The 15,296-nt window shown below is 44.8% G+C and overlaps 1 protein-coding gene across 1 annotated transcript in view; it reads right to left on the reverse strand.

Annotated features, from left to right (window-relative positions):
• The window catches only part of TDP1 (tyrosyl-DNA phosphodiesterase 1), a 119,548-nt gene that overhangs the window by 40,210 nt on the left and 64,042 nt on the right, over positions 1–15,296 (reverse strand). Inside the window, exon 14 of the mRNA XM_067556326.1 lies at positions 9,941–10,043. Coding sequence (XP_067412427.1) covers positions 9,941–10,043 — 103 coding nt within the window. The remainder of the gene's footprint in view (positions 1–9,940; positions 10,044–15,296) is intronic.

Genomic DNA, 15,296 nt, shown 5'->3' on the forward strand with positions numbered 1-15,296 from the left:
GAGAGCTCCTTGAGCTCTAAATTTAAATTACTGGCCACCCTCTTGAGTAGTTCTTGGTGTGCCTTGAAGTCTGGCAGGGGTGCCCTATGGTCCCTGGTGGCCGCATCATCAGGGGAAGAAGAGGAGGAATGTGGGAGGGGCCCTGTGGAGGTATCCTCCTCGGGGTCCGATTCCTCCTCTGAGGAATGACCCTTGTCCAGCTGGCTAAGGGAGGGGGTTGGGGGGGTGGTTCTGGTTGGGCCACTGAGGAGTGGACCAAGACCGTGCCCTGGCCCAGCTGAGTCCCCCACAGCCCCAAGTACGGCCACTGCCAAGGTCCCTGTGGCCATGCCAGTGCCGGCACTGGTGCCGACTGAGATGTCTCGTGGTGGTGGGCATGGGACCCCGAGCCGCTGGATCGGTGCCTGTGATGTTTATGGCCTCTGCAAGCCCTCGTTGACGACTGGCCCCGAGACGATGTCGACGAGGAGGAGGATCGTCGGTGCCGACACCTGCGGTGCGGCAAGTGGCTGGAGGAGCTGGTATATGACCCCCGCCTCGGCGCTGAGGTCTTGCGATGGCACTTCCCCTTTGGGGACTGGGAGTGGTGCCGGTCGTGATGTCTCGGTGCTGGCTCCGAAGACAGTGATCGGCGCGGTGCCATCGTCACCATCGGTGCCAAATCTTTCGGCACCAGGATCCTCACCGGACTATGGTCCAGGGATCGGGACTGGTGCCATTGTGCCTCTGTCGGTGCCGGGATCCACGCTGGGCTACCTGCCGGGGATCTGGACCAGCGTGGCTTGGTTGTCTCCTCGGGCACCGTGATCCGCGCTGGGCTGCATGCCGGGGATCTGGACCAGCACTGAGCATGTCGGGTCTCTTCTGACCCGGGATCCACGCCGGGCTGCGTGCCAGGGATCGAGACCGGTGCTGCACTGGACTTGGTGCTGGGGTGCAAGATCTGGAACTGCGACCCCCATGCGAGGCGGAACTGTATTGGCGTTGCCTCGCGCGCAAACTTCTAAACAGCCCGCGGTGTCGAGGAGCTCGACAACTCAGAGTCAGAGCTGGGAGAGGAGCCCACACTCTCTATCCTCTGCGACCATCTGGGGGGAGACTTGGACTCCTGTCTCGACCACCCACCGGGGCCACCCAGCACGGGTTTATCCCGAGACACCGGTCCCTGCACCCTCGGCCGAACGCCTCAGGCATCGACAGCCCTTGCAGGGGCACTCACCCACCCCGGGAGTCGGGGGAGGCTCCCTGCGGGGAGATGCCAGTGCCGGAGCACTCTCCACAGCATGTGGCTGGTGCATCTCCTGACTGTCCCCCAGCCGGACAGGCAGTGCGGGGAAGTCCTTGTGGGCGGCGCCCTGCCGCTTCTTTCTTTTCGGCACCGTAGCCTGTCTCGACTCTGGTGCGGTGCTCCGCACTGAGGAGAAGCTCGGTGCCGTAGGGGATCGTGCCGGTTCAGAGTCTGGCCAAAGCGCGGACTCCATCAGGATGGCCTTCAAGCACATGTCTCTCTCCTTCTGCGTACGCGGCTTGAAGGCCTTGCAGATCTTGCATCTGTCCTTTCGATGCTGCTCTCCGAAGCAACGGAGGCAGCGGTCATGAGGGTCACTCACGGGGAATGCCTTGCCGCACAGGATTTGAAACCGGTTGAGCCAGGCATGGCCCAACCTTAAGCCCCTGACGGCTATCTATCTAATCTAACTACACTTAACACTAACAACTATGCAAATTTAACTACTATTCTTAACAATTACTTATCTAACAAACACCAGTAGAACAACGGGGAAGCTACTTGCTGAACAAGAGGCAGACATTCCAGCAACTGTCACGGGCGGAAAGAAGGAACTGAAGGCCCGTAGGGCCGGCAGCGCCTCATATACCGCGGCGGAGCTTGCTAAGGGGAAAAAAGTTCCAGGAACCAGTGCATGGGGCGCGCACTCACTTATATTGGAATGGATATGAGCAATCACTCGAAGTAGAACTTATCATAATGGTCATCATAATTATTGTGATTGTATTAAGGATAATTAAAAAGTTGTTAATGTGTATTAAAAATATGGTCATACAATGTAAGCAGGCCAGGTTAGTAAGCATGTTTGTCCCAAACAAAGGAATGTGATCTGGCTAGGTCTTGAATGTAAACAGAGCAGGGTAAGCCAAAAACAATGGGAATTACATTTGTGTCTGAAGTCAACAGGAAAAGCAAGTTAACAAGAAGATGAGGAAAGGGACAAGGCACCAGCATTCTGGGGAACAACCAACAAGAATACTTTTTACAGGTTTACTGGACTATAAGAAGAGGGGGAAAAAAGTCATTGTGGTTATTCACCACTGAGGGAAACAGAGAGGACAGTGCTTTTTGTATCCATGAACACTGGATTCCCAGCTTTGTCGGTTGGCAACACTGAAAGATGGTTCATGTGAGAAACTGCCTTAGACAAGGAATGTAGTCTTAAGTTTTAGTCACTAGAAAGCATGTTACACTTCTGTTTTATTTGTAACCATTTTTAATTTCTATTATCTTTGCTTAGTATCAATTACATCTCTGCTCTTTGTCAACACACGTATGGTTGGTTTTACTATAAATTCATCTCAGTGTAATGTATTCAAGTATGAATCCTCAGATTTGGTAATTTCTGTGAGTGTCCAATGACAGGGGCTGGGTACTGCAGGGGAACACTCTTCAAGGAAGTTCAGGGATTGGAGGTTAGCCTGAAAGGCAAAGTAAAGGCTGGCAGAGCTTTTGAACAGATTGTTGGAGGGGGGGCGGGCGGCGGCGGCGAGAGAGGAGAGGGGTGAACAGATTGTTTGCAGAGGTATCAGACTGGAGTGTCAGAGAACTGATGCACAGTTTAGCTCCTGCTTTAGCTCCTCCAGTTTAGTCCCTCTCACTCTGAGGCAGTGGGTAACAAGGTGAGTCATAGAACTGAATGTTGTTCAACAGAAACTCTGCTGTTCCGGACTTATGGACTTTGTTAATGGTACATGAAGCACTTGCTGGTGGTTTGTGCAGAGCTGGGTGGGCACATGTCACTGGCTCCACCTCTTTACTTCCAGCTGCTTCTACATGATCTCTATTTATCTACTGTGGCAGACAGACGGCTTCCCTCTAGTGCAGGGGTGGGGAATTTGATCCGGCCCGCGGGCGGGCGGGAAATGCGCACCGCCGAAACCCTGCCGCCGAAACCCTGCTGCCGTCTGCCCATTTTCGGCGGCGGGTGGAGTCCAGAGGCGGTTACTGCCCCACAGAACCCTGCGGACACTGCAAAACCGCGCCGCCGAAAAGGCGGAAACGGCATTTCGGCGGCGGGCACCGCCACACACGTAACTGTGCCGCCGCCGAATCCCCCCCCTGCCGCCGAATCCCCGCCTGCCGCCAGGGCCACCATCAGGCCCTTGGCAACAAAAAGGTTCACCATCAGGCCCTTGGCAACAAAAAGGTTCCCCACCCCTGCTCTAGTGGGTCTCGCGCTTCACCTCTCGTAGTGGGCCAGGGAGTTGCCTGTCACCCTGTCTCCCCAGGAAGGGGGGTAGGGATCCGGTCCCATCGCTCCTCCGGGTCCCAGCCCAGGGGCCCTACGAGTAGCAGTTATGAGCTGCTGGCACCCGTACTCGCAGCTGCAGTCTTTTCCTCTGGGCTACTTTCCCCCCACCCCAGTCCTTCTGACCTCTCAGGCCCTGTTTCCTTGCTGCCCTGACTGGGCTTCTTTACCCAAGCCCCTGTGCCTAGGGGAGTGTTTCAGTCCAGCCAGGGGCAAGTCCCCCCCCTCCTGGGCTCAGTACCTCTCTCGGGACTCCTCTGCCCTTCCATGCCTCCACTGTACTCCTGTCTGGTCTGGTTAGCACAGCACAGCACAGCACAGCAACTCCTCCAGCTCCTGCACTGTTTCTCTAGAGCAGAGGGCTTTTATTAGGCACCTGGCTGGGCCTTAACTGGCCTCAGCTGCTCCTAATTGCCCTCTAATAACTCTGGCTAGTCTGCAGGGAATAAAGCCCTGATCATTCTGGGGCTTACATACCTCTCTTCGTGCACTCTCCTACTGCCTTCGCTATATCACACTATTTATATTACTTCCTTCTATAGCAGTGGTTTTCAACCTGGGGTCCACGAAAGGTTGTTGTTACCACAGGACAGTGGTTTTCAATCTCTGGTCCATGGAGCCCTGGAGGTCCACACTCTATGTCTAAGATTTCCAAAGGGTTCCATACTTCCATTTGAAATTTTTTAGGGGTCCACAAATAAAAAAAGGTTAAAAACCACTGTTCTATAGCGCACTTCACTGAAATTCTAAGTGTCAATCTTCTTTCTATAGATAATCCTGGATGCCTGTAAAAGGCAGCTGGAAAAAAGGAAGGAGAACTGGCATAGTTGTCCCCACAGGTAACTAATTAAAAGGAGGAGAGAAAATAAGATTTGTTCTCAGGAAGTGGCGCAACCAGTGGAACAATTCAAAATATCTAATTTTCCTAATACTTTCTCATGTAAGCAATTGCTGCAGTTACCATTGAGAAGTTGAGCAATTGTGAACAAGAAGACTGGAGGTCTAGGAGATAGTCCATCAAATGTGCAGTCCACATTATGAAAAAAGTTTGAGAATCCCTTGATCTACAATTTACAATCTACAATTTATTCTAGAAATGTCCAGGAAACAGAAATACATATAATTCAGTTGTTGGGAGTCAGTTGGCTTCTTGAGAATTTATCAGATGTATACACTGGCTGTTTCACAACAAGTGGCATAGACATCAGATCCCTGAGGGGTACGTTTAACTTAAAAGATAAGTGTATAATTTGTAAATGATGCATTCACTCTCGTATCTTTAAGAACAAAAAGTACATATAGTTCAGAAAGCTGATGAATCATTTATTTAAGAATAAGCACAAATTGGGTCAAATAAGAGCTGTGAAAGTTCAATCTACAGATTTTTTCTAATTGCTACAGACTTTAGGATTTAATAATGTCTAGCATTTCAGTGAGATAAAAGGAAATTAAATTAGGTAACATTAAAATAATTTCAAAACAGGTAATTTTATAGAAAGCTACTGTAATATTGTAGCAAGTGTTAGATGAATGCACTTCTTGATTACTACTGTTACTTGAACTTTGGCCTTGTCTTCTTAGAATACTCATGGGGGACTGAAAGTCTAGCTGCATCTATCCTGACACACAATACAGAGCAGATCTCAGTAAAACTACCCGTACTGGAGCGTGTGACTGCATACCCATATATTCACTCTCCCAGAACACACACAGAGAAAACCAAAACAAAAGCTGAAAAAGAAAGCTCTCTGAATTTACACATAGGAAACGTCTTTGTATTACATCCTGTTTATTCCGGCTTTTCAACATACAATCAAACTAAAGTGTTTTATGAAAAGTATGATGTATCCCAAGTGGTTAAACTTCATATCTATCTAATGTTGCTGATAACTCTGGGTGAAGATTCTCTAAATCCTTGAATGACAATCCAACAAAAACTAATCCAATACATGGTACTTTTGTCAAATAAAATAAAGCAGGCCAAACTCTCTGAGTCAATCCATAAGAAAAACTTGATGAGTCATGACATCACCTGCCATGTTTACTACAAAGATGATTGTAGGCTGATTTATTTTGACTTCCTTTTATTAACTCTATCTATGGGCTTTGTCTATAAGCAGAAATAGCCTGAAATAACTATTCTGCACTAGATCTCCATGAGGACATTCTTATGCCGCACTAAATTCCTTTCTGTAGTTTATCTTAATCCACTGTTCAAGACAAGCCCCATGTAGACAAGCCCTTAGTTACAGTTTTATGCCACCACCCATCAATGTAGTATATGACTGCTTTCTACAAAAGAGTGGCATCAGCAAAGTCCTTAGCAGATTATATGGAGTTTCTGGCTCTTCTCCCTTTTTGGGTTACAGAAAGCACTGCTTCAGGTAGGGTTTTGTTTTGTGGGTGGTGGTGGTGTGTGTGGGAGGGGAGATAACAATGCAGGGCTGACATTGCTATGGTCATTTTGGTAATTGTGGGAAAGCTTTGTTAAATAGTAGAGTTCCTAAAAGTGATCAAATCCGGGATTCAGCTAATTTCTGAAAGTCTGTTGTGCAGCCAGATACATTCAACTGAGAATGATCTGTCCTCGGTTCTCATGTGCTTTGAAATCTGCACTGTCCCAGAGGAGCACAACTGTATTAGTGGTTCACAAAAGGAGATTCTGTCTGTAATGTAGCTGGGTCCCAATCCATTAATAGCTTTAAAGATTAGAACCAAGGCTTTACACTGGCAGTGGAAATAGACCGGGAGCCAGTGGAGAGACAGGAGGACAAATGGGATGTGCTCATGACCATTTTAACAGCAGAGAAGGCAGGGCAACGGCATTCTGAGCTTGTTGGAGCCTTTACATTCAGCTATTGGGCACTGAGCATTTTTGAAAATCTGGTGCTTAAACTGAAGTTTTTGAATATCTAAGGATTGAGCACTTGAAAATCTGGACCTCCATTTCTCTCACTGTGACTACACATCTTTTACCTCTAGAATTTCCTGCTGTGGCTACCACCATTTCAATTTCACCAGTGAGAGTAAAGGTTGGAAGCATTAGCACAGACAGGGCTCCAGGCAGCTACTAACATTTTTGAAACTGTGTAGTCTGACCTCTAAAATTTCCTAGTATAAACTGGGTCTCTGCAAATTCCTTGGGGTTTCCTATTCTCATGTGTCTGGGGATTTGAAGAAAAACTGATATACCCTCAACCTCTGCCTGTGAAATAAATTGTTCCATCCTACTGCAGTGAATTAAAGCAGCTGGTAGGAGGAGAACACACTTATTTTACAGCTATTTCAAGCCTGTGTCTGCAGCAGACAATGTCCAGCACTGGTTTGCACTCTGTTCACATTTGCAGGGTTTTCTTTGCAACCATAAGGGCTACAGCTTAAAAAAAAAGGATTCGCTTAGATTTTGCAGATTCTGATGAAACTCATGGGTCTCCCTCTTCTCAAGCAACAAGAGAAGGTCCCCACTTTTGGTGAAGGGTTGGAAGGGATGTTGGCCTATCAGACCCCACCTGTGGAAGATGGGTGATTTCTAGCATGTTCAATGTGGGTTTAAATCTGGTTTGTTGATGTTTTCTCTATAATGCTTTTTACTCTATAATTGTAAGTGCTTGCTTTGAAAAGTTGTATGGTCACTGCTAAAAACCATTGTCATTGGCCTCTCCATCACTCAAGGAGGAGGGAGTCTGTCCCACACCACACCATCTGGTTCCTGCCTTCCCATTGGCTCCCAGTTCCGACCGTCGATCTGACTGTGTCCAACTCCTCCCACTTCCTGTTTGTGAGTGGGTTAGGGCACACCTTTGCAACTGGGGAGGCAGTAAGTAACCAGAGCTGGGTGGTGTAACGGCAGCACTCCTTCCCTGATGGCATGATGGAGGGATGATAGACCAGCTCAAATTTGAGTGGCGCGCAACTTGGTGCATGGGGTCCTGTTCTTCCATCTCTGCCTCTGCTTTGCTTCCCCAAAGACACAGGCTCTGTCACATGGGGAGCCCATACACCAGGCTCCTCATGATCACAGACTCCGGCACCATCCCACATTACCCAGCTCTGGTTATTAAGACTCGCAGACGCGTACATGTGGGAAAGCAAGAAATAGAATGGGAATCCACTGCCTACACATGCTGGCCTTTATGCCATCCCCAAGAGTTGAGGAGCTGTGTGTCAATAATGCAAAAGAGATCTGTCCTTTAAATGCCTCACCACTGTCTCATGTAAGCTCACTTTGCTTGGCAGCAGCGGTAGACAGCAGCAATCAGTTTGCTAGAACATTGTTCGCTCCCTTGAGGTCAGCTGCTCAAAGTCATCAAATAAATTTTAGCCCAGCAAGGCGATAGCTTCCGCCTGATTCACTTCATGACTATTGTCAGCAATTACTAAAATGAGCTTCTTTTTCTATTTCTCTTACAGTATAGTGAAACCAAAAGGATCACCCCTCCTAGTCAATTATGAGGTTTTCTTATTTCATAACCCATCATTGTCACTAAACATTTTGTTGTACAAGAGGAAAATAGCTTTTGAGGCAGTTATTATGAGTCTTAGATAAGTCTTGGGGACCTCCGAGTGCAACATGTTTCTGCTTCCCTATGATTTTAGTGATTAAAAATCAGAGAAACGCTGCCACTGCCACTGGAAGTCGCCCAGTGCTTGCTTTCAATTGCTTAGTAAGTGTCAAGAATGTGATGGGCCACTGCTCCCACAATAAAAAGCCATAGCAGGAAACTATCAATTCTATTGTAGCAATTAGAGACTGTAATTACAAATTATTATGCATAAGTATTTTAATAAAATCTCATATTCATTAAAAGTGCTCCATTGGTTTGTTATATACTGTCAAATTAAGTGATGAAATTATGTGCTTGGCGGACATGATCTTGGAGGAAAGAGGAGAAATTTTGTTCCTGTGGAAGATACACCTAAGAATTTTTTAGTCTGTAGATTCTTTTCTCTGGCAGCCAGAGAATCTCCTCCCTGAACAGGGAGGAATTGTGTAGGCCTTTAGGCGGGGGGAATTTGAATGTTTTCAGAATATAGACCAACTATTGCTGCAGCTCTCATTTTGATAGCAACAGAGTCATGAAGCACTATTGAGCCTTTCAGAATTTGGTTTGTTTTCTACCTAGGAATTATTTCTATCATGCTCATCTACAAAAAAAGTAGAAAACAAAGCAGCAACAACAACACACTAATACTTTGCAATTATATTGCCTTTTTCATCGGAAGATTTCACACTGGCTTTACAAATGTAGATGAATATTATTCCTGTTTTGCACAAGGAAATTAAGGCTCACACACTTTAAAGTCAAAATTTTCAAACACACATTCTCTAAATTTGGGTGCCTAGCCAGACATAGCTAAGTCTTGATTGACAGAGGTGATGAGCATATGCAACTTCCACTGACTTCAAGTGGCATTGTGCGTGCTTAGCATCTCTGAAAATCAGACCAGAAATATCAAGATAACTAAAAACTGAGCTACTCAAATTTAGTGGATGTACTTGAACATTTTTGTCTTCTTGCCCTACAATGAGCCAAGTAGCAGAGTTAGGAGAGGAAGCTGGGCCTCCTGACTCTTAGTACGCTGCTCTACACAACAGACCTGCTGTCTCATGTAAAAATCTTTGTTCTGCTGTGAGATAATATCTACTGAGCAAATAGTGTAGCAATTATTCAACTTTCCAATTTTGCCTTTGATAACTAGATTGGAAACTACTGATACCATAGTAACAAAGAAATTTGAAAATCTGTTCTTACAAAGCAGCGAGTCTAGAAAAGGGCAAAGTGGAACTGGCCAATGGCTATCACCAGTGGATTTCAGGAACGTGAGTGATCAGAGGGAATTAGAAATTTTATTTCCAGCTACAAATAACTTTTATGGGCAGATGATTCTTCTCATTTTCTGAATCCACAGGACACTGGACTCAAAAAAATGAGTGCAGCAAAAGATCTTAATTTAAAAATAGACATTAAATAGCACTGCAAATATAACAACACATTTCTGCTGAGTTACCTGAAATCTCTATCCATAAAAATCACAGAATCATAGAGTTAGAAGGGACCACAAAGGTCATCTACTCTAACCCCCTGCCATGATGAAGGATTTGTTGTGTCTATTAATCTCAGAGAGAAGCTAGCATACGATTCTGAATCTTATCCATAAAGTACTGCATATTACTGTATTTACCATAAGGAAACTATGAAAACCCTTTCAGGTACCAATCCATGCCTGATGTATGGGTAAACACAAGGGTTTTGTTTTAAACATTTGTTGCTATAAACGCTAAAAAAACCCAAAAATTAAACAAAAGAAATAATAAGTATACAATGGGATAGAATAATGTGGTTACAGTCTCTTAGCATAGTTATAGCATCTAGCCTTTTGCTGCTGAATTATGAACTTACAAATGCTGAAGGCAGGAAAAGGACTCCAAGTTCATATGAACGAATCATCAGTTGGGTGCCATTTTTCTCCAGAGCTCCCCAAGCAGCTTTGGAAAGATTGGCACTGCAAAGAGACAGACAGCAGTTCAGTGAGGCACAATCTTCATAGCAGCAAAACACTCAAATACTACAACTGCAATAACAATGCACTTGCATTATTAGTAAAACCTTTCTCCAACCAGAAATTCACAAAGAGAATAATTAGGGCCTTGTTCCTCATTACCACTCCCTCAGGGCAGTGGGGACTGTGGAGGTGCCACATAACAGAGCAGGTGTGCAGGACCTACACGGATCAGTACTATGTATTATGCAATTCAATATGAGTTTAGTATAGAAGTTGTTCCCGGAGTCACAATGTGCAAGTAACCAACTTCTGCCTTTGAATTATACCTGGGAACTTGAATAAGGATTTGGGCATAACCAACCAATTTTGGCCTTTTCCCTTATCTGTCATCCTTGGAGATGAAAAGATCATTCCCTAATTGGGACTACTTTACATTTCTTGAGACATTTATTACCAAATACATATGGAAACTTAATAAAGCATAAGGCATTTTGCCTCACTGACATTTTCTCCTTTGATAAACTCCATGAAGATTTATTATTTTATAAAACAAATAACTTTTTAAGCAAATGTTATATTATACTTTCAGCCCATAGAGTCCCTGCTCCCATATCAGCCAGGGAATAGTGCCCCAATTTAATATGAATTAAGAAAATACATGTAGTTCCATTATTAAAATCTGTTCCAATAAAGAACTTCATGATTAAATTTGAACTGATAAATGCATAGTAGTTGCTTTCTAGCTGGGGGGAGGGGGGGAAGGGGGAAGGAGAAGAACACGAGGGAGATTGATTGTGCATTAGTTATCTGAGTTGGCTGGATCAGTACCTAATTTGGAACATAAGAACTGACATACTGAGTCAAACCACTGGTCCATTTAGCCCAGTATCCTGCTTCTGATGGTGGCCGTCCCAGAGCTTCATGAGGAGTGTACAGAACAGGGCAGTTGAAGTATCCTCACCAATCAAAGAAGGAGTTTTAAAAGCCATTTACAAAAACTGAAAACAAGTGTCTCTCTAATATTTTGACCTCTAAGGATATGGATATAACTATTATGTATATGATATGCTATCAAACATTAATCTATTTTCTTCTATTAATCTTTTGCCTTTGGGAAAATAAGGACTGTTTTCATACAGACAGGCTTGAGAAGAAGTTTTATAGCTTGGGAAATGAGTAAATCATGTTTCATCTTTTAGGATTTGTCCACATGGATCATACTTTTGGTGCTCATGCATGTGAGATTGGATTCTTTTGGCCAGCAGGGTCCATTGGGGCCACACCCTGCACATCCTTGCACCACCCAAGAGTATACAAGGGCAGGCACAGTCCCAACTATCCCTCAGTTCCCTCTTACCATCCGTGGCAGCAAGACCGAAGCCCTGCACTGTTCAGCTGCATTCTTAGTGATCAATAAATAAAGAAAAGAAAAACCAAACCACTGTGCTGTTAGTTAGTAGTTAGTGTTATTTCTTAATTAGTTCTTTTTTCTCTATTAGCATAAAAATAATCCTCTTTTTACTAATTACTAGGCTAGGTATCTTCCGCTCCTGCCAAGATTCTAGCCATCATGGCAGAAGGAAAACTCACAGAGTTTAAACATTGCTCCTCATTTGAAGTCTTAATAATGTGCACTCTAAATGCTTTTTTGTTTAAGTAAGGGACATATTCCAGAATGTTGCTCCATCTGCCACTCATTTTCCAAATAGACTCCAAAAGCCCAGGAAGCCCACGTGAGATTATTCCTTCTCGAGTGCTCCAGGAAGGTATCTTTGGACACAGAAAGGAAGGACTTAGCAAAGGCACACACTCCCCTGCCCAGTCCCTCTTAATGAACACCCTGAAGAGCCGTGATTCTACCCCAAGCTCCAGGGAAACTCCAATCATAGGCTTCAATCTCTGTCAAAATAGCTTTTGAAAGGGGCAGGAGGGATCATTGCTCCAGAGTTGAGTTGAGACACAGCTCACCCTACCCTGGTGCCTATGAAATACAGACAAGAATCACCGTGGCTCTTCTCAAACTCAAAAGGCAGACAACATCCTGATGAAGAGCCCTCTGGTGCCTTGGCACCACTGTTAAACAGGTGCCTATGGTATCCACAAAACCTCTGAATCCTTCTTCTGGCACTGATCCCTAAGCACTAGCCTCCTCACTACTTAGTTCTTCAGCATTATCCCTATTGGCACTACAGCATGCGTGTGTACTGGGTGGTATAGTTGCAGGCCCGGTACTGGAGTCATCTTGATGGATAGGTTGACGATGGTGCTGGTTAGACTACTGGTCATTGAGCCTGTGGTACCACAACCAAAAAAGAGGTATCAGTGGTACCAACTCTATCCCCCCTTGAGTAGAAGGGACATCAGAGCACCTTAGTATGCCTGAAAAGGTAGCTCCACCTGTGGAAGTGGTGTGCTCCTTTTCATCCTCCCCATCAGTGCATAGGAGGATTCCTTTCCCATTCACCCTCCTTCCCCTCCATGGGGGATGACAATGGGAATCAAGGAAGAACTCTAGGGACTTCTCTCAGCAGGAAAAGGCATGCACCTTTGACACCAGGCCCCGTGATATCTGCATCCACCAGTCCAGTGACTTGGCCCTAGTAGGCACCAACTCAACATGCATCCATTAGTAATATTAAAAATAAATTTGAACATCTGATGACAGATGTTTGACTCTTTTCTTGCAAACAAGACAATTCGGCAACAGTTCTAAGTACTGATTCATAAAATATGCAGTTTATCTCTTTGGAAATGTCCATCTTTTAGGGTAAATGTTACTTTTAAAACTTATCAAGATAAAATCCATTCAAAATAAAAATAAGTAATATTTATGCAAGGTCTGTATTCTCACTTACACTCTCTCTCTCTTACAGCTGATAGCCTACACATCTCTACAATCACCATTAGATGCATCATGTACAGCAGCATGGCTCATGGCCACATCTGTAGCAATGAGGAGGCTGTCCTGTCTCCAAGCATTGGCAACATAGAAGGAAGTCTAAAGCACAATTGAGAACCTTCTTTTGGTGGACAATGAACTTTTAAAACGCACTTCACTCATCGAAGAACTCCATGGATATCCTGGGTTCCCTGATCCTGTATGTTCCAGCCCTAAGAAAGAAGCAAGCAAGACCCCAGAGCTCCTTCTGGTGGCCTCTCTCTGTTCAATACTACTACAATCCTCTGAGGACTGGAACCACCAAGGAGGAAGGAGAGGTTCCAGGGCAGAGGATCCTTTGTCTCTCTCTAAAATGCAGCACTGTCAGCATCTTTCTCCTGCCAGTGAGCTAATGCCATCCTTGAGAGCCTGACAGAACCGCCTAGAGATTTTTTTTTCTTTCTTCCATTGGCAACCATCTCTTTTTTTGGGAAGTCTGGAATGCGATCACCTGAGACTATCAGCGATGAGTACTGAATTCAATTCCAGTCCCTTCCTACCTTCAACTCTCCTTCCTTATCCCTTTGCTCTCTCAAGAAATACTCCAGAAGGGAGTCAGCGTCTTGTTTCAATAACTCAGAACAGTAGAGAAGGTGCCCTTAGAGCAGTGTTTCTCAATCGGTGTGCTGTCAGGCCTGAGCAGGTGTGCCACGGAATTTTTTGAAAAACTACTTGAAGAGTTCTGAACTGGCTCATGAATATTCATGAGTTCATTTGGAGATTATATGGTGGTGTGGCACAAAATAATTAAAGGTATCAAGCAGAAAAAGGTTTGGGAACCACTGCCTTGGAGTTCAGGGGTAAGAGTTTTTATTCCTACTATTTTCTCATTCCAAGGAAGAAGGGTCAGTATTGCATTTTGGCCCTTTGATGTCTCAACAAGTTGATCTGTCATTTCAAATTCAGGATGATTCTGGTCTCCATAATCCCTTCATTAGATTCAAGACTAATCTGTGGCTCTCCACTTCAAGATGTCTGCTTTCATCTATTTATAAAGTCAGCCCACAGGAAATGCCACAGATTCCTAGTAGGAACATCCCTCTATCAGTACAGGGTCCTGCCCTGTGGTCTTTCCACAGCACAGAGGGCATTTACCCAGTGCTAGGCAGTTATGGCAGTTCATCTAAGCAGACAAGGGATCCAAGTTTACCAGTATCTTGCTGACTGGTTGATCCAGGAGAGTTCACCTCAGCAGGTGACTTGATTTGATTAACCTTAAAACTCTCTGCCACTCTGGATCTCAAAGTCAACACTTACTCCAACAATGGATAGAGTTCACAGGTGCCATGTTAGATTTTCAAGTCAGTGAGAGATTACGTTCTACAAGAAACATTCCATACTATAGCAAACCTCAACCAACTTCAAACTCACCCAAAGACCTCAATTAGAGCATACCTCAGACTTCAGGGACACATGGCCTCGTGCATCTATGTAACACTATTTATCAGACTTTGTCTATGTGCCATACACAGGTGGCTGAAATCAACCTATCTACCCAACAAGCACTACATGGACATGTTGGTCACAGTCCCGCAAGAAGTCCTCCTCACTTTAAACTGGTGCAAAGACCTACCTCAGGTGTACAAAAAGTGCATTGTGGAAGCAAAGAAATAATCATAAAATCTATGTAATAGAATGCTTGTCCTGAAAACTGGTCATGGAAGACCTGGCCTGATGTTGTAGCCTGAAACTGAAATAGAAACCTCAGCCTAAACCAATCAACAGAAGGCCTCAACTAAATTAAGGATAAAGATGTTAAAGTCCCACAGAGGTCTCTGAACCACACCCGAGAGGCAAGTTCTCTGTTGAGCCTAAAGTCTTACTGAAGTCTGTGAACAGACTTCACCTGTTCTGATAAATACCAGTACTTGTCCCTTTGTCTTACCGGCCCCACAGACACTCACTCCATACAATTAGCTTTCGAACAGGTGTTGTGTCACCACCCATCTTTGGGAGTTGACCAGAGTCCCTTGAAAACTCCATTATATACTCAAGTGACTCATTGGCATCTCTGGGAGGGCGTCTGGTGTGCCCACTATGTAATGTGATTGTCTACCTTATCAAGTATAAACTGTTAATCCAATCCCACTATGTGATCTGTATGTAACTGAACCTAAGTAACCCCTATATAAGCCTCTTGTTTTTTTTACAGCCAGGTGAAGTTCCAGTGTCCAGCATCCAGACATGCTGCCTGGGCTTCCCTTTAGCTAAAGTATTTTGTATATGTGTGTGTGTCGCAATTAAAGCTGCACTCGATCCAACTCTAAAGTATAGCTGAGTGATTTTTTCCTCGACAGCATCAAAAGCTGAGTGCT

This window comes from Emydura macquarii, unplaced genomic scaffold, assembly GCF_026122565.2.
Source record: "Emydura macquarii macquarii isolate MOO-44397 ecotype Brisbane River unplaced genomic scaffold, CSIRO-AGI_Emac_v2 contig_1713, whole genome shotgun sequence".
NCBI classification, from domain to species: Eukaryota; Metazoa; Chordata; order Testudines; family Chelidae; genus Emydura; species Emydura macquarii.